This window comes from Erpetoichthys calabaricus, chromosome 8, assembly GCF_900747795.2.
Source record: "Erpetoichthys calabaricus chromosome 8, fErpCal1.3, whole genome shotgun sequence".
In the NCBI taxonomy this organism is placed as follows: Eukaryota; Metazoa; Chordata; class Cladistia; order Polypteriformes; family Polypteridae; genus Erpetoichthys; species Erpetoichthys calabaricus.
This window is the reverse complement of record NC_041401.2, coordinates 136,509,135-136,527,436: the sequence shown is the minus strand read 5'-3', so window position 1 is coordinate 136,527,436 and position 18,302 is coordinate 136,509,135. Positions and strand designations below refer to the sequence as shown.

Sequence of the window (18,302 nt, the reverse complement as noted above, 5' to 3'; positions counted from 1 at the left end):
CAACATGAACACATAGTGTTTCATCATTTGGTTGATCACATCTGCAACCCTGCAGGTGATGCAAATTCACCAGTGCTTGGACTTTCCCCTAACCCTGGCTTTATGAACTGGTTTTCGTGGCTTCCTACTTGGATGCACAAGGTATTTCTGATTTTACTTATTTCTCTTGCAGGATTATGCAGCAGCTTGATGACACAGCAAGCATCAGATGGTCATATGTGTCATCAGGATAAACCCTAAACTATGGGCCAACTTGGCCCAACCAATGGCTGATTATAATGCTCGTCACTACTAAGGGTCAGTTGACTGTTGTTGAAGAGCTGGGGTCAGCCCTCTGATTGTGATGACAACAATTGGTTGTCAGGGCCGTCTTGGGCACGCTGGGTATAGGGGCCCCATGCTAATCTATGTATGTTGACTTTTTATGTGGTTGTGCAGGTAGAGGCCCCAGTGCACTGCTTTGCCCAGGGGCTTATAATGCTGTTAAGACAGCCCTGGTGATTGTCTCCATCAACATGGCTATACATGTGCTATTGAGAAGAGACACGACCAGATCACCTATGGGACAAGTTGCTTGGGTGAGGGGGCACTTCAAACTTTAATAGTGTTGATGGTCTGTGCTGGGCACTTCATGACCTCTACGTCATCAACTTAGATGAGTGCTTACATCTAAAGGTGCTCTGAGCGCTGTGGTCCCACTAAAGTGACCTTTTGACCAGGTCTGCCCATCTATCAAAGGTATAGTAATGAAGTGTCTATCCAGAAATACACAAACCGAGGAGGTGGGCACAAAGGCACTTTGGGATCCATTGTTTGATATCCTCAAATGGCTTCACATTTTCATCATTAAAGGGAGGGGGTGCCCACATCTACAATGACTTTAGTGTATAAAGGCTGCTTTTGAACTTCAATCACTTTGTAATTCAAGGAGTTGAGGCCATCAGAGTCCATTGTAAATCTGGTGTTATTCATTCGGTCAAACCTGCATAGAGAAGACTCAGCTGCCCTTTCCTGAAGTGGACATGGTGGGTATGTCATTTGGGGCGTTGGGTGAACCCCTTCCTATAGTGTGTGTCTAGCCCTGGCACCAAGACAGACAATCAGCTGGGCTTCAGGTCACAGTAGTCGGCGGCATGGCGAAGGGGCACAGGCTCTTTTACAGGTGAGTGTCAGCTGGTGGGACTCCATGCTGCTCTGTAAAGTAAAGCTGACCATGGGCACCTGAGATTATATCAGGGAATGAGGCGCACAGTTCTGGGGCAGTGTCCACATCCTAAAGAGTGACTTAGAAGCCAGCCATAGTTCAGACTGCAGGAAAAGGTCGAGGACACGGACCGAGACAGAAACAAATTAAAAAGCAAACATCTGAAAGTGAGAAGTAGAGCTCGTGGACATGGCAGTCATAAGGATGACACTGCAAGGGCTCGACGTAATGTGGCGGCCAAGCAACAAACCCAGTAGAAGTGGTCTGTGGTACAAGACAAGGGGGAGGGGTCAAGAAAGCAAGCCACACTGGTCCACCAGCTGTTTATGACTTGTTTCTTTTTCCACAGGTTGTCCTGAGACTCAAAAATTCATCTTGGTTTGTTTGGGGGTCTTCATAGCCAAGGAATGGAGCTTCTTTTTTGAAGTTGATTATTTCTATCATCTTTAATGATGCCATTTTGGTTTGATGTTGAGTGTTGCTGTTCTGTGCTTGTATGTCACCCGTTTCCATGTGCTGCCCAGTGCAGGTTTCGTTTCACTTGACACGGCACACAGGTTCTGTCATTTTTATCTTTTCTTTCAGGTTTTCAGCGTTACTAGTTATGCTTTCCTAATGTGTTTTAAAGTTCTTGGGTGTGTTTCACATGCACCATTTGAACATGTTAGTCAGAAGCCTTCTGTCAACTGCTGACTTAACAGGTTCACAAAACAAAAATATCTTTTGTCTGTCAAACAACTGACTGCATGATGATGTCATTACCAACACTGATGTTTACTCATCATTTGGTAGGCTGGAACTCTTCAGTTTCAGTTGCCTTACGACCACACAAAAAATAACCAGAAAGAAGAAGGTCCTGTATGAAACCTGAAAATGGTGCAGTGAGCTGAGTTGTCCTTTGTGCTGTCCTCTCAGACCAACTCTCTGTCCCTGAGGACTAAATCAGCATCCAAAAATTGCTCCACAATTGTAATTCATGTGGCATTGATAAGTACGAGAGCTAGAGGAGCAGTAAAAGTGGCTGACTCTGGGTGCAAATTAAAGTCGGCCTCAAACAGTTAAAGCAGTGCACTACTCTAAACTCTAACTGAAAAGAGGGTCTCCATTACAAGAATCTGCTTTAGGCCATAAATTCAGGGCTTAGTTTATAAACCATGAAGTGCCGGAGATCATCGTGACTGCCCAAGGAATGCATGGAAGTTCATCGATAAACAGCAATTGTCATTGATGTGAAATACATGAACACATGTGCGCGAACGCTTAAATTAGAATTCACCTGGAAATCTTGCACTTTTAAAATTTTTGATACATGCAGATTGGCATTTTTGACCATTTCCACATCCCTCATTTGATGCTTCATCCTCGTCCCCACTGCTTTGCTCCTTTTTATCTCTTCGTGTCCACATCAGCGTCCACATCATCTGTGCCAGAACCAGTTGACTAAAAATTTGCCATTTAATTTAATTTGTTTTTGCTGTACCGTTTTCTTTTTACATTAACCAATCAAAAGACAAGATAGGGGTAATGTTAACTAGACTACTTTTATAAAGTTTAACTAGTCTGTTTAATAAACTTTGCTTATTTAAACCCAGTTTCCCAGTTCCTTTTGATGGTGTAGACCACCACCCTCACCGACATCTTGGCTTTCTTTACAATTTCTCGATAGGAAAGACTTGCACTTTTAAGGGTTATACAGGTCTGCCTGTCTGTCTGTCTCCCTCGGCATTATGATAGCAGCAATGTCCACATCCTGCTATGGTGGGATTAGACACACACACTGTGTTTATGCTTTGCTTTTATACAGACAGGATCTACAAGTAATCAGCAACATTTGGGACACCTGCAGGAATTGCTGTCATCAACTTTCAAGGCTCCATCAACTTCCACTGTGTCATGAATTAGGAGTTCCAAAGCACACAAGTCCCAAAAAAGCACTTCCAACAATACCCACTAGAGGAGGTTGTGACAGACAGAGTGATGTGGGCAGCAGCAGATCATTGTAATGTTTTTTTTTTTTTTTTTTAACTGAATGCATTTGTTTGTTGTAGGTATCACAGTGTTCTACAACCCTGACTTTGATTTGTGGCAGTAACAGTTCTAAACTTTCCCGTTGGCCTTATCGGTACCTTTGCTTATTGCTGTGAGTTTAGACAAAACTGCTTCGTTTCAGTGGAATCTGTGTGGTTGAACACTGGCATAAGAGAGAGAGCTAGAGATGTGTGGGGGCATCACATAGTCGGAAGGCTTGAGCTGCTTCTTCTGGACTTTGGGTATTAAAGACGCATAACAAGACAAGGACTATGCACCCCCGGTTTCCTGTCATTGTCCAAATGAAATGCATACTTTTATGTAGGATATTGCGTAGTTGAGCCTTGTGATCTTAGCGATCTACAAATATATTGTAATATGCATATTAATACAAGTATAATAATATACCGTGTGCTATTTAATATTATGTGACTGTAGTACTGCTAGGCAGGATGATATGTAATAAGTGAAGTACATGAATATACAGTAGACAGTGATGTGATCAGAAAGGGGTCCACAAAATGAAATATCTCATTCATGTAGGATTTCAGAACCTTCATTCAGTGCTGCGTAGAAGCTCCTTTGACAGTCTTCTCAGCTTTGTACACCTGGATTTTGGCAGCTGATTCCCCTCTTCCTGGCAGATCCTCCCCAGCTCGATTAGAGTGGATAAGAAGTGTTTGTGAAGTGCCATCTCCAACTTTCTCCACACATATTCCATAAGATTTAAGTCTGGGCCACTCAGTGGCTGTCAGTGACCTGTCCTGAAGTCACTCCAGCGTTGTCTTGGCTGTATGCTTCAGGTCACTGAACTGTCGGCCCAGTCCGAGATCACAGGTTTTTTTCAAGGACCTCTCTGTATCTGACTACATTCATTCTTCCACCAATTCTGACCAGACTCCCTGCACCCACAGAACACGATTCTACCACCATCCTGCTTTAGAAATGGCATTAGGCAGGTGATGAGCAGTGCCAGGACTTGACCAGTCCTAGTGCTTGGAGTTCTGCCCAAAGACTTCAATTTTATTTCATCAGACCAGAGAATCGCTTTTCTCAAGTTCTAAGAGTCCTTGAAACAATCCTATGCCTTTTACTCAAAAGTGACTTCCGAGTACCCATAAACACCTCATAGATATATAGATAGATAGATACTTTATTAATCCCAAGGGGAAATTCACAATGATGTGAATGTGATGTGGTCCTGCTGAAATGGTCTTCCTTCTGACAGGTTGTTTCAATTCAGCAGAGGACATCTGAAGCTAACATCTGTTAGAGTGACCGTTGCATTCTTGGCCACCTCTCTAATCAAGGACCTTCCTGCCTGGTTACTCAGTTTGGCCGGAATCCAGATGGTTCCAAACTTCTTCCACTTCACAATTATTGAAGCCACAGTGCTATTTGGAACATTTTTATCCCCTTGCCCTGATTGATGCCTCACCACAGTTTGATTGTGGATGTCTACAGTGAGGTCCTTGGGCTTCATGGCTTGGTTTTTGTCCTATGTAATGTGAATTGTGGGACCTTTTATACATGGTGTGCCTTTTTAAAGATGTCCGATACATTTCAGTGTGCCACAGGTGGACATCTCACGGAGAATTAAAGCAAACAGGATGGACCTGTGCACAATTTGTAGAGCCACAGCAAAGCATCAGAGAATTTCTAGGAAGAAGACTTCAGGTTTTGATGATTAATAAATATGCCGACCTTTCTGGTCAAGTGTTTTTGCGTTGTCATTCTGGTATTTTGAATGGAGGTTGATGGACAGAAATGGCCAATTCATCACTTAAAAAGAAATCTACAACACAGTGAAGTGTGCAGAAATGAATGCATTTAAAGATGTTATCGAATGTTTCTGTGCAGTGCTCTTGTGTACCTGCACATCACATTTCCTTTCTCTTCCCATAAGTTGAATGATAAACCCAAACTGAATCAGTGACTCAATAACACCGACAGATGCGTCCTTGTCTTCCTCTTGATTCATGACACACTTACGCGGTCCATTGGCAGGTTTTTAACATTTATGTTTTATTGACTTGTTAAACATTCTTATTTGGAGGATGAGGGAGCTTATCATTCCTGAAGAGTTTATTCAGGTGGCTTTTGTAATTAAATAGTTTGGACTGTTCCATTGAATTCAGTCGGCTCTTTAATTTTGAAAACTCAAGACAAGTGGCTTGCCCGGTCTGCACTTAAATCGTCACTGTGTTACACAACCTCAGCTCAATGGTGGCATCTGCTGTGTGTTGCTGCTCTGAGGCTGTTAGCATTTGCAGGGGATGACAAATGACAATGACTCTTTGGGCAGAACTCCAAGCACTAGGACTGGTCAAGTCCTGGCACTGCTCATCACCTGCCTAATGCCATTTCTAAAGCAGGATGGTGGAAGGTCCAGTTTCAAATTCAAAGCACGTAAACTTTCTTCTGATGCTTTCCTTATGTGGTCATTTAGCCACTTCTGGCCCTTTTGGTACAAAAAACACGAGAAGTCAGACAGACAAGCTTCTCTTCTGCTTGCGCCATGTGCTTCCAATGCATACATTGCTGTGCCAGCTGATCTCCAATTATTTGTCAGCCCACCTACCATGCAGAATCTCCGCCCATGACTTAAAGACAAAGGAGCCATATGACTCCTTTGTCATAACTAAGCGACATAAATCAAAGAATGAGGACAACGGAGTGCTCAGTGAGGCCAGCCATTAAAAAAACAACAATATGTCAGCCATAACTCTCCACACCATTCACAATTTCCTTTATCTTTGGTCATTTCCTTTTTGTGTGCTGTCTCATGACCATGACCAATGGTGGTTGATGAAAAAAATTTGATCAGGGCACAGTTCTTGGGGAGACAAACTGAAGCAGCTTTTATCTATAATATAATGTCTTTCAAATCTATCTATCATCAATCTGTCTATCATATAGTGTCTTTAACATCTTTTATATAGTGTCTTTCACATCTGTCTATCTATCTTTGCCCCATGTGGGACATGCCCATCACCTAATGGCCATTATGACCAAAAGCTTCTAGCCTCCTGCTTTATTCACTAGTTTTGTCGACTTTGCCCAGACTATGCCCACTGCCCTTTGTTTAACCAGACAGTAGAAGCAGAAAACTTATCATGGGGTCAGAATACCTATGAGGGTTGGGGTCATTCTTCTTGTCCTTGTCATGGGCGATCATATGGTATCTTCCGATGAGCTTGTTAGGCCGGGACAGGTTCATGCCACAAAAAATAATCCTGCCAAAAAAGTAAAGGAGACATCAAGGAGGGGACACTTCTGATATCCACACACATACCCGGCCCTAAGGCAACTCACAACCTCTGTCAGCCCCTAAGAAGTTCAAACCCAGGGTCACCAGAAGGGGACGCCAAAGCCTCAGTGAACAAGGGGTCTAATCATGAGGCTCACTATGTGCAGTGAACAGGACCACCATTGGAGCAGCAGTGAGGCCTATGAGACGATACCCGCTGTTAGTGCACAGACTGATGGCACACTTGATAATGGAGTCAAACATTCCCTCTTGCCAGGAGGAGCAGCTATGACTGCTGAGGCTGAGGAGGCAGCCACCCCATGGGCTCAAATTAGAAAAAGCCTCAGGATGCAAACCATCATGAGAAGAAATCAAATCAATAATCCTGTCAACAAGAAGATGAGTAGGAGGAGGAGGAAGAAGAACAAGAAGAGGAAGACAAAGGAAAGAGAAAGAATATCAAATGGAAGAGGAAGCATATTACAAGCTTTTTGGAGTTGTATTGTCTTTGTAGCCCCAGGTGGTTTTTACTGAGGAAAATATAGTGGAGTATTACTGTCCAAGGGGTACTTCTCACTGTGGGGTCAGCGGGCCAGCCGATGTGTGTGTCATGTTCAATCATCTGTCAGAACCCCTGAGGGCCTCAAAGTGAAGCAGGCAGGTGTCCATCTGGAAGGAGACAATCTACACAGTGTGAGCTGCGAAGCTAATCCTACCCCCAAAAAGATACAGACGCCCCTGAAAAAAGCCCTAGGAAACTTAAACAGACTACCTTCACATTTCTCCTTTTCCTTCTGGCCGGCTCTGTTGCGTAATCTGCCTCCCGCGCGCTACTCCGCCTTGTCAAAAAGCCTGTGCCGACTTCTCTCTGTGGTTAAAAATGGATTTTCTGCTTCTTTCTCTCTCTCAGACCTCTGGTGCTCCTCGCACGTATTCCTCCGAAGCGGAGGTGTAAACTCTTTCAAGGAGCACGTTTGAAACAGTTTTAAAAGATAAATGTTTGTTTGCAGTGTTTGAATAAAAATTCGAGTTTCTTCAACTTCCACTGGTCTTCTGTGCAATCTTGTAACCCAAGCGTGACAACAGATTCAGATGTGAGGCAGGTGCCATCCTGAAGGGGCTGAACCAGTCCACCGTTCACAACTCCACTGGGAGCCACCCGTCACCATGCCCTTCAGCAAGGCCTTTATTTGTTCAAGTAGAAGTGGACCTTGGCGTATGGCTATGTGCTTGGACTTTTATGATCTCATTTCATGGGAGCTCCTTTTCCTTGGAATCAGATAAGCCTGGTGGAATGGGACGGGCTTGATTTACAGAAGACAGTAAAGTGAGCAGGCTGGGTATGACTAGGTTTGCTGTTGCCCAGTTTGATGAACTGGCAAATCCAGGAGACCCCCCCGCCACCACTGTAACATCTCTAGGCAAGGTGGGCTGACCTTCAGGAGAGCTGAGATGTTTTCCAGTAAGCTGCCAGCTGCCATGGGCTGTTCCGATGTATAAAAATTAAATTTAAAAACATTGATATAAACAACAATGCATCTTTAATCTATTAACAATATAAATAAATGTACTTTTGAAAATAACAAGCGTGGTGCTTTTTAGGAGAACTATGTCAGCATATTCCTTCCATCTTAAAATTTCAAACGGCTAACAGAGAAAAAAGAAAAATGACAGATCAAAAAAGAATAAAAACCTGCAGTCAAAATGGGCAGAAATAACTGAGCAACTCAAGCAACACAGACCTGCCCTCCAAACCAAAGCCTATGGCGGGCACTTGGATCTGTCTGGATGTCTAAAATAAAAACACATTAATCCTTAACTTAGTCTTGGTTACACGAATAAATGATAAAGCATTGATGTCATGAGAAATTAAATTAAACACGAGGCCGTGACGCTAGTCAGCTGGGCACTCGGTAAAGTGGCAGTTTGGAATAAGAAGTTGGTGTCACTCCACCCAGACGTCCTCTAGGCCAGTAGGCAAGCTTACATCAACAAAATTGCAACTTTTAGTGAGAACCAAACAAACATTGACCCAGAGATCCAAGCAGGTTACAAACATGTTACAGGTTTTGAACTTCATGGCTGATGCTCTTGGCACAACTGAGGACTACACACTTGTTATGATGATGTTGAAATAACGTTATGATAAAAATACAGTATGTACTAAGAAAAAATAGAATGCTTTAGAAACCAATTGCTGTACTTACTACAGGTTGGAACAAGAATAGATGAAATCTCAGAAACTGATTGGTCAGCTAGCTTGGGGGAATAAAGGTGGGTTGAGATGAAAGGTCATTAATAGGCCGACCTAAGCCTGGACTGAAAGGCAGTTTACGACTTAACTACCTGTTTATCTTTTCATCCTTGTTTATCTGAAACTACATGTGTACAACAGATGCTGACAGGAACAAAGCTGAACTGAGTGCGTGGTTGTGCCTGTGCTGAGTTATTGGTGAGTCGGGGTACTGCAGAGTCAGAATGAGAAGAGGGGTCCTCTCTCAGTCTCTCTCAAGTTCTGCCATTGTCTATGCTTAGAAGAGGCCATTTTCTGTTGCATATGCAGACAGCATGCTAGACACTAAGACAGAAAGCCACCGGGCAATCTGAGCATATTGGATGCTTAACATGAAGTAGGTTGTATGTTTTTTTTATTTTGCCAGCATTTGTTTTCTGCTTGCTTATTTTTGGGACACATTATCTATAACTCGTGTCATGGATTATTGTGTAACTTTCTCCCCTGCCTGTTCTGCTGCTCTGTCTCTATATAATTGCCTGGGGTTATGCTTGTCAAACAAAGGGTGGCATGTTGACCTACAGTAGCAGTCAACCCAGACAGTATGGTCAGAGTGTGGGGTTGTGCCATCCTGTTAGGGTTTGCATAATACAGAGGAGAGAAGACGGCCAGTCTACCAGGATAAAACCACACACATGTGCGAAAATAAGTACATCCCATGAAATGAGTTGGCCTTCATTGGAACAGTATCTGTCAAAAAAGGGTGTTTTAATTGAACAAAAAATGAACATTTGACTTGCAATAACTCATTCAGTGAAAAGCGAATTGGAATGCCATTTCTGTGTGTAAAAAAGTAAGCCAACCTTTGGCTCTAATAGCTGGCATTGCCCCCTCAGGTCTATGATGTCACTCCCCACCCCCATGCAGAATTCTTTCAGTTGTGTGATGTTTGAGGGGCTCCTTGTTGTTTCAAATCCCCTCACTGTGCATCTCAATGGAATTCAGAGCTGGGCTTTGACTGGGCCATTCCTCAACTTTCCATTTCTATCTTTTCAGTCATTCCTTGGTAAATTTACTGGTATACGTAGGGTCATTGTCATGTTGCAAGGTCCACTTTCAGTGACCTTCAATATTCTGACAGATGGTCTCACATAATCCTCAAGTCCCTTCTGGCACAATGAAGAATTCCAAGTGAATTCCATGATGGAAAGTTGCCAAGCTCCAACATTTCCACCATAATGCTTTACAGTTACTTTCAGGTTTTTCTTGTCAAATTGTCTTTGTTTTCTGTCAAGCATATCTTCTGGTTCAGTGCCCAAATAACTCTTATCTTTTCCAAATCTGTCCAGAGCACATTGTTCAGAAATCCTGGTCTATACCTAGGTGTTCATTGGCATACCTTAGTCTTGATTTGATGTTCTTTCAGGTTTTCACATGGCACATGTGTACCTTGTGCAGCCTCTTTCTAATTGTGCAATTTAACATCAACAGTGGCGAGAGCAACTTGGAGGACCCGTGATGTAATTCTGGGGTTCTTAGAAACTTCTTTCACATCTTGTGTTCTGTTCTTGGGCTCAGTTCGTTTTGGAGATCTGACCTGAACAAGCTGGCAGACATTTGAAATCTTCTCCACATGTAGATGATCTTTTAGACAGTGGAATGGTTGATTTCTGGTCATTTGGAGATCTTCTGAAATCCCACTACTGGAGCTACTGGACTACGACTACCACTACTACAGACTACTGGAGCTTTCTTTGTGAAGGCCGCAGAGAGCCTGAGTGAGTGAGTGAGTATAAATAACACTGGGTAGACAAGATGTTCTCTCATGATGTTCCAATAGTTTGTACCTTATTCTAATTTGAGGTATTTGAGGTAGTCATAAATGGAGGTGTGCATTTACTTTTTCTACATGAGAACTCTGCATTTATGTTTATTTAAATGAAACAGTCGACTTGACTACAAATGCAAATGTAGCCTGATGCTTTACATCACCTTCCTCTACAGATGTTGTTTAAATGAAGACCAAATCCACAATGATATTTCCATATATCTTAAAAAGAAAACACATTTCACAGGGTGTACTTTTTCACATAACTGTATTGTAAGGTGCATAGACGTCATTTCTGGGGAGCATTGGGGCAACTGCCACCACAGTCTCTGGGTAATGCCAGGGAAAACTCCTGATGGTAAAGCTGAGTCCATCTGCTACCACTGGCTGGTGAAGCTCCATTTAAACTGCAAATCCTAATTCCAACTTTTAGTTAGTATCCATTTTTTTGTTTGACTGTTCAAACTACTTCTGCAAAAGATTCAAATCTGATATGACTGTACTGAAATTAATTCATAAGATAGATGTGACCTAATAGACGACCATTAACATGCTGACTGCAGATTATTTACAGTGAAGAACATCTGGGAATTCATCATTCACAACGGTGACTGCTCAATGATGCTCTGAGTGGAATCATCACTCTCAACGTCTTCCCAAATGAAATCCACAGGAGCTTCCACACTGGTGAGGAGCAGGCCAGGCTCTTCACTGGTGCACCCAGTACAGGCATACCTAATTCGGGGCTGTCCCAGGAGAGACCCTAAAAAAGGGAAACTGGCCACAACTAGTAAGTCCCAAAATACTGTAGCTGATGCCCCCAACAGTGAAAGGGCAACCGACAACCTTTGACTGTATATGCCGTAAGAGGCAGATGAACAACCCTTATAAAATAAAGTATTTATTCCACAAAAAACTCAAAACAGCACAAAACAGAATCTAATAATGGCACTCAGAAATCCAGAAAATCACATAAACAACAAATATTTCAATAATGACAAGGAGCATTCATCAACACCAAATGCATAAATGACAATGAACCGCATTAGGGGCAGTTCAGCACAGACAAGTGGTCCCGCCTTTTGGGGAACCACACCCAAAACACAAGGGACATAGCAGGTCATCAATACACACAGAGACATTACTACACAATAACAAAGAATTATACACATTACATAAATAAATATAATAAACATACAGAGAAGCCTTATAATGAAGCAAACCAAACATAAAAAGGAACCTAAACAAAGAAAACTGTGAATACAAGAGAGAAGTCACTTGGCAAGATGTCTTGACAAACACAGAAGTTGGGTCTAATTAGCAGGCTTTCTTTAATTGTTGCATTTCACAAATTCTTGTCATATGAGTGGAGATGTGGAAATGCATCTAACTGCAGCCCACATTAGGTAGGTCACGTGACTCTCACAACATCACGCTATGCCCTCAATGTAAGTCATGATTACCATCCCACAATCCAAATATAACTATATTGTAACTCGGCATTTGATGGGTATTTTGTGACTGACGTTGCAAGCATTATATGATATTTGGCGCATTACGTAACTGGCCTCATAGGCATTGCGGGCTGCAGTTACACTCACCTGCATCAGTAGAAAACAATGACAACTTAATGGCAGTATAAGTGAGTTTGGGAAAGGATAGCTCTGTGTTAATCTGTCAGCCTATTAGGCAGTTTACAGTGATGGTGACAATGTAATTATGATCTTATCAAACAGCCCAGTAAACACATAAATTACATTTTGGTCAGTGAAATAAAATTATAAGTCTAATATAAGCATAAAGTTCAGTGAAATCAAAGTATAATGATTAATTTGGAACATTTACTTGTCATTTCTGTTTACTGTATCCTAGTCTACATAAACAAACATGGCTGTCTGATCAACCAATCAGTGCAATGTGTGACGTTGCAGTTTTCCTGCTGAGAGACGGTTATGTCGTGACAGACTCCTATACGGTATGATATTCCGCATTTATACTCTTTATTATGTATTTTACTAACATGTCTTCAGTCCCATACTTGTTCCACACTGGCAGGTACTGCAGTTCAGAACTTCCTCCGCCATTCTGTTTTACATTAATGAGGAGAACGGGCATGTTTATTTATGTATTACAGGTCAGTGTTTCTGAGCCACAGAGTCACAACCCACTTTTGGGTCCTGGGTTGCAACCAGTGGGTCAGAAGTTTCTATTGGTTTTAATGGTAGTGGGATGTGGTGGGTCCCAGGGTAAGCCATGGTGTATCACTGCTCCAAAAATTGTGCTCAGTTCCTACCACTCTAATGACTGCACTTAACAGAATGGGTAATGTGCTGAAATAAATAATTAGCAGAGTTAGAATAAGTGTTGACGATATAATAGTAATATGACCTTGGTGACATTGTACCAGGTGGCACACTGTCTTATTTTGTTCAGTGTTTTTGCATTGGGGTGGCACAGCTGACGGCTCTTCAACTTTGGTGATGGCGAGAGGGAGGCTAGGGGCCTCATCTTTTTTTCTTCTTCTTTGGTGTACCTCTGGACCAATGGGTGCAGGGCAATTACCTTAATTCAAATCTGCCCCCAGTCCAGGCTTTCTTCGAATGGGAATGGGCTGTAAAGTGCCCCTACATGCAGCCTTTGGTTAACTAAGCCCCCTACTTGTTATGTAACTTGCTATGTCCACCTTAAGAAAAGGACAAGTGTCTGTCTGTCTGTCATTATAGTATAATGCTACCTCATGTTGTGGGCAATGGAAGAGTGACATCAACAAGAAATCAAAATAGAAACCAAAGCCCCGACACAACTAGGCCACAGTCACTAAACCAGGCCAATGTGGCAGCGACCACCACCACACATTCCCAGCACAACACTTTTAACTACAAGAATGGTCAGCTCAACAAGTGACGCTGAGAGGGAGCAACAAAAACATGAGACTCTATCCAAAGAGGAAAAAGCTGCGGTGACGTAAAGGGATCAGGCGCCTTTTATTATAGCAGAACAAATGAACACCCCATGTATCCAGTAAAAAACAAGATGTCTATGCAATAGCTTAGATTTTAGCCCGTCTTAGATGGGTAGCACAGCTACTGGGGTCATAAATTTGCTAAGTTGCCCCAACTGGTCACATGGCTCTCTTCCCTTCAAATATGTACACAAATGTAAAGTGAATTTTACAAATAAAGACACACAAAGTGTGAATTAAGCTCCTTGCCAGGTACCTTGACTCTTTTTTTGACATTTCACCCCAGAGACCAAGAACTCTTCAGCACACACTGGCTCTACAATGGCACTTTAATGGATTGTGAGGCCTCTAAATGAGCCATCGTGTGACAAGGGGCCTTTTCATTCTGATAGGCTTCGCTGTATTGGGCCTTTGGGCTTTAAAGAGTTCCCAACAATGTGGACAAAACAGAAATCTTTAATGTCTAGAAGGCAGGATATGACAGATCAAGCAAGCCTGTGCTTAGCTAGTGTGACTGTAAGCAGCGAGCAAAGCCCACTGTTGGAACTGTTGTCATTCCCTTATATTTATGGAGCCTGCTATGGACCTCAATGAAGAGTCTTCAGCTGGATTGTTCTTTTTAGGAAGCAAAAATGGCTCCCCTCTGGCATTGCTCTGAAGATCCACTAAGGCACCTTTATTTTTAAGAGTGCAGGTCCTCATTTTCTCCCCTCCTATTAAATTCTTACTTGTGACAGACATGATACATAGTGAAAGGCATTATGTAACAGATAGTAGTGGTGGTCATTTGTCTTAGTTGTCATGTTTTGTGAAATTCTTAGTAACTGCCATGTAGGAGTGCCCTCTGGTCTGGTGTGTCTGTGTGTTTCAGTATTGTGCACTGATACAAACGGCATGGCACTATAATCTGCCTCATTTAGGCAGCTTTTGGGTGACTCTGACAGAGCTTTTAGGTTGCGATTCCAAGTGATATTTGGCAGCCCTGTCAGTGCTAATGGAATGGAGCGGAGTGGATTGTGCTATGGCAGCCACAGCAGATACTAGTGCTAGGAGTGGTCAGTAAAAGAAATTCAGAGCTCTGTTGCTACTGCTAAAATTACTAAAAAGTGAGAGCTCCACTCTGTGCAAACACAACCCATTCCTGATCCTGACGTGTGAATGGCAATGAAGCACATCAAATGTCAGCCTTTCATATTGGCTTTGGCTGCCTGCTGAGTGTGCTGCTATCTCCAATCCAGAGTGTCACGTCCTTGAGTATGACCTGTGTTTGAGCTCTCAAATTGGGATCTTCTGGAAATGCAAAGTTGTGCAGCAGTCAGCGGCGTCCATAGTGGTTTGTTATGTCACATCTGTCTGTGCTCCCACTCGTGTCAGATTTGGATCAGTTGAAAAATTAACGAACAATTACAAAAATCGGACATAAAACCGGAATTAAGGCCCATTTAGCTGCAGTGTGAACGCTGCTGGCCGTGTCCATCTTGCTACATACTAAATATGTCAGGAGTCTGAAGAACCGTTTGAGCAGTGGCACAGAATGACACACAGAGAAAGGATGCCTCATACGACAACCCTTTTTGGTGCCCCCCATTTGTGTGACCTTACAGTGTACGCCATTTGTTTAGACGTGGAGTTGCCCTGTGCCACCAGGCTTGCTGTGTTCAGGCATTTCGACCTGCACATTTGGTAATTTGTTTCTCACCTTCATGCCCACCGAGCATTTCCAGTTTGGTTTTACTGTCTGTGCCGTGTAACTGAGTGGCGGGCCCTCAGTGCACTGATTCAGTATAGGCCACACTCCTGAGCTGCCATTGCAGTGTTTGGTCTTGGAGCTCCTCACCACGTGGACTCTTTGTGTACACCATGACCACAAGTCAATGAGATCATTTTATACACATGGAGGAGAAGTCCAGTGCACCACCAGAATCCATACCTACTCCAAAAAATGCAGTGTTCCAAGGTTTCATCTTATATAGTGCATTTCTAGGGTGCATACTAGCCTGAGGCCCTGTCCAAGTGCAGTGGCTAACACATGTGCTCAGGGTCACACAGGGACACAGTGACAGACCAGATGGAGGGAAACCAGACAAAAAGAGAAGATGGCAGCAGGAGGGCATGTCCAGAAGTAGACAGCAACTGAAACACAGAGATGGCAGGAAGCAGGTGGCATCGTCCTCACCACCCCAGCTCCAGTAGTTGTTGGGGAAGCCGTTGATCTTTTTAAATTGCTCCTTACTGAATGATGAGACGCCTCCAAAGTTTTGGCTGTATAGCAACCTAAGGGCAACAAGACAAAGCAGTAAGAGTGAAGCGGCGAGGTGGTCAGTTCAGAAGAAGCCCCGTCCACGCACTTCACTTGACCAGCTAATTGTGAACATGATCGCCCCTGAATAAACAAGATCCACTGATGCTTTAGCTGTTCCTGCACCCAAATATGTGACATACTTATGCAGACTGACTGTGACATCCCGTTTGCTTAGTGGCGCTCCTTCACCCTGAAGTTGGTGGCTTCACATGACTTCTTCAGTCTGAGGTCTGCAGCTCAATGGCAAACCCCCAGTCTGAAGTCCTCCCTTACTTTTAGATTTGAAGCTTAATGTTGGGTCCCCAGTCTGGACTTGTAGTTCAATGGCACCCAATCTCAGGATAAATTGCTCAACAGCACCCTTTTACTGAGGACCTAACACTGTATGGCACCCCCTTCTCCGTCTTGAGTCTGTTACTCAATGGCAACCCCCAGTCGTGAACCTGTAGCTCAATGGCACCCCCTCCAAAGACCTGTACCTAAATAGATAACCCCCTTCCCACTATGGACATACAGATCAATGATACTCCCATCTCACCCTCAACCAGTCAGTAGCACACACCCTATACAAATTCCTGATCATACTAACCCTTACTGTGGGCATAAAGTGGTATGGCGCTCAGGTTCTTTAAAAGTGCACCCCCCACTCTGGACCTCTACCTCAATGATGACTCCCATATCTGTAGCTTAAAGGTGCCCCCCACTATGAACTTGTATTCCAGTACTGGACCTGATGCTGCATGGTGCTCACCATCTCAATGTCTATAGCTCAAAAGTGCCCCCCCCCCCCCCATACCAATGGCTTAACAACACCCCCTCACTTCAGACCTTTAGTCTATTGTTGGGTGTGTTTCTCAGGGTCTGGTGGTCTTGTGTTTTGCCCATCCTCCATTCTCTTCTCATTTCATGGCAGGACATCTCCAGCTCCCCGACTGGACCACTATGTTAATCATTTATCTTACCTTCTGCCCCTTTCTGGTGTACTTATGTTAATGGGTCCTCACTGTTAAAGGCACTATATAAAAGCCAAAGCGGTAGGCAGGGGTTTAACCAAAGTCTCCTCGCCATGCAAGTTTCAGTTGCTATGCCATGCTATGCATTTCAGACCCACAAAAAGAGGTCAGTGTGCCCGTTCCAGCCATGATGGAGTCCTGCCCACTGTCCCACACCACCCAGCTCACCTAAATCCAAATTTATCGATGAACGCAGAAAGGTGCCTGGGCTGGCTGTAGCACTTGGAGATGTTTCGATCGTCAATTGGAATGAGGTTCACATCGCTGAAGATAAAGCAGTTGTAGTCATACTCCTTGAGGGCCTCTGTGTAGCCAATGTTCATGAGCTTGGCACGGTTGAACTTCTCCTCGCAGTGCTGTGTCAAAAGACAAGTGAAATTTGACATGTTAGTCTCATTTCTTATGGATGCTGCCTGGCTTTATCCTCACCTTGCTAACCAAGGGCATTCTCACTAGGTGTTGACCTACCATCCAAGCGATATGTGCAAGGGCTCTGTGTCCTTGATTGTACGCTCACTGCTGGACAAGTCACGTGGTCTGTCCCTTGGGAAATTTCAGGCTCCTGACCCTGAACCTGTGGCATGCACAAATGGCATGCAGGGACAGGGCTAGGGTGGGCATATGTGACATCAGTGTACCCGCTATGTCCCTTGGCCCAACTAGTAAGCCCCCCCCCCCTTCAACATGAGCGTCTGTGTCCTCAGGCTTACTGGCATGGGCCTCCCAAGTTACAAGTCTAAAATTTCTGATATTTCCATTGTCATCTTGCCAACTGAAACAGGCACTCCAGCCATACAGGTGAGATATGCCAGTCCTGCTCTGCCAGGCCAGCCTGTGGGGTTAGATGACAAAGCAACTGCTTCAGGTGGTGCTTTAGCCAACAATACAAAAAAAGTTAGGCATGAATGTTAAGGGTGACTCGCACATCCAGCACCTTATTTACATGCCCCTTTAAAAATGGTGAGAAATATTTTCAGTTTAGCTTAAGGAAACTTGCAGCACATCAACACACTGCGAGCATCCAAATTAAAACGTTGCATGCATATTTCAAAGCCACATGCTAGTCCAAGGTGTTGGAATTCACTTTCCTGCCATCATATCCTGAATCTGCAAAGTTTGCAACTCAAAAATTAATTTATCAGACAGATGAAGCTGTATCAACATGAAGCGCAAGCAGCTCTAAGTTCTTCACAGCCCAGGACATCAGTGAATTGGTCAGCACATGATGGCTGCTGCTCAAAGATGCTTTCAATTGAATTGTCACTGACTGTGACTCTCAGAAAGTTGCATATTTGTGGTGTGACATCTTGGAAAACATGTAGGCACAGTGGGATTCTTTATTGGTTTTTTCTTAGGTTGGGTAGCTCAGTATTTACGCCTCCCAGAGAGCAGACTTTTTACAGTAAAGGTGACAGCACTACTAACTCTGCAGCTCCATAAACTGTAACCAAATAAATTACATTTAGGCCCAAGAAATAAACT

General features: G+C 43.5%; 1 protein-coding gene across 1 annotated transcript; it reads right to left on the bottom strand.

The window, feature by feature from the left end:
* Positions 1-846: 846 nt before the first annotated feature.
* On the bottom strand, positions 847-17,206 carry LOC127529018 (beta-1,4-galactosyltransferase 1-like). Its single transcript, XM_051931259.1, has 4 exons — positions 16,989-17,206; positions 15,670-15,779; positions 6,364-6,481; positions 847-982 (listed from the first exon to the last, which is right to left on the bottom strand). The coding sequence occupies exons 1-4, from the start codon at positions 17,204-17,206 to the stop codon at positions 847-849; spliced, it is 582 nt and encodes a 193-aa protein (XP_051787219.1).
* Positions 17,207-18,302: the final 1,096 nt, after the last annotated feature.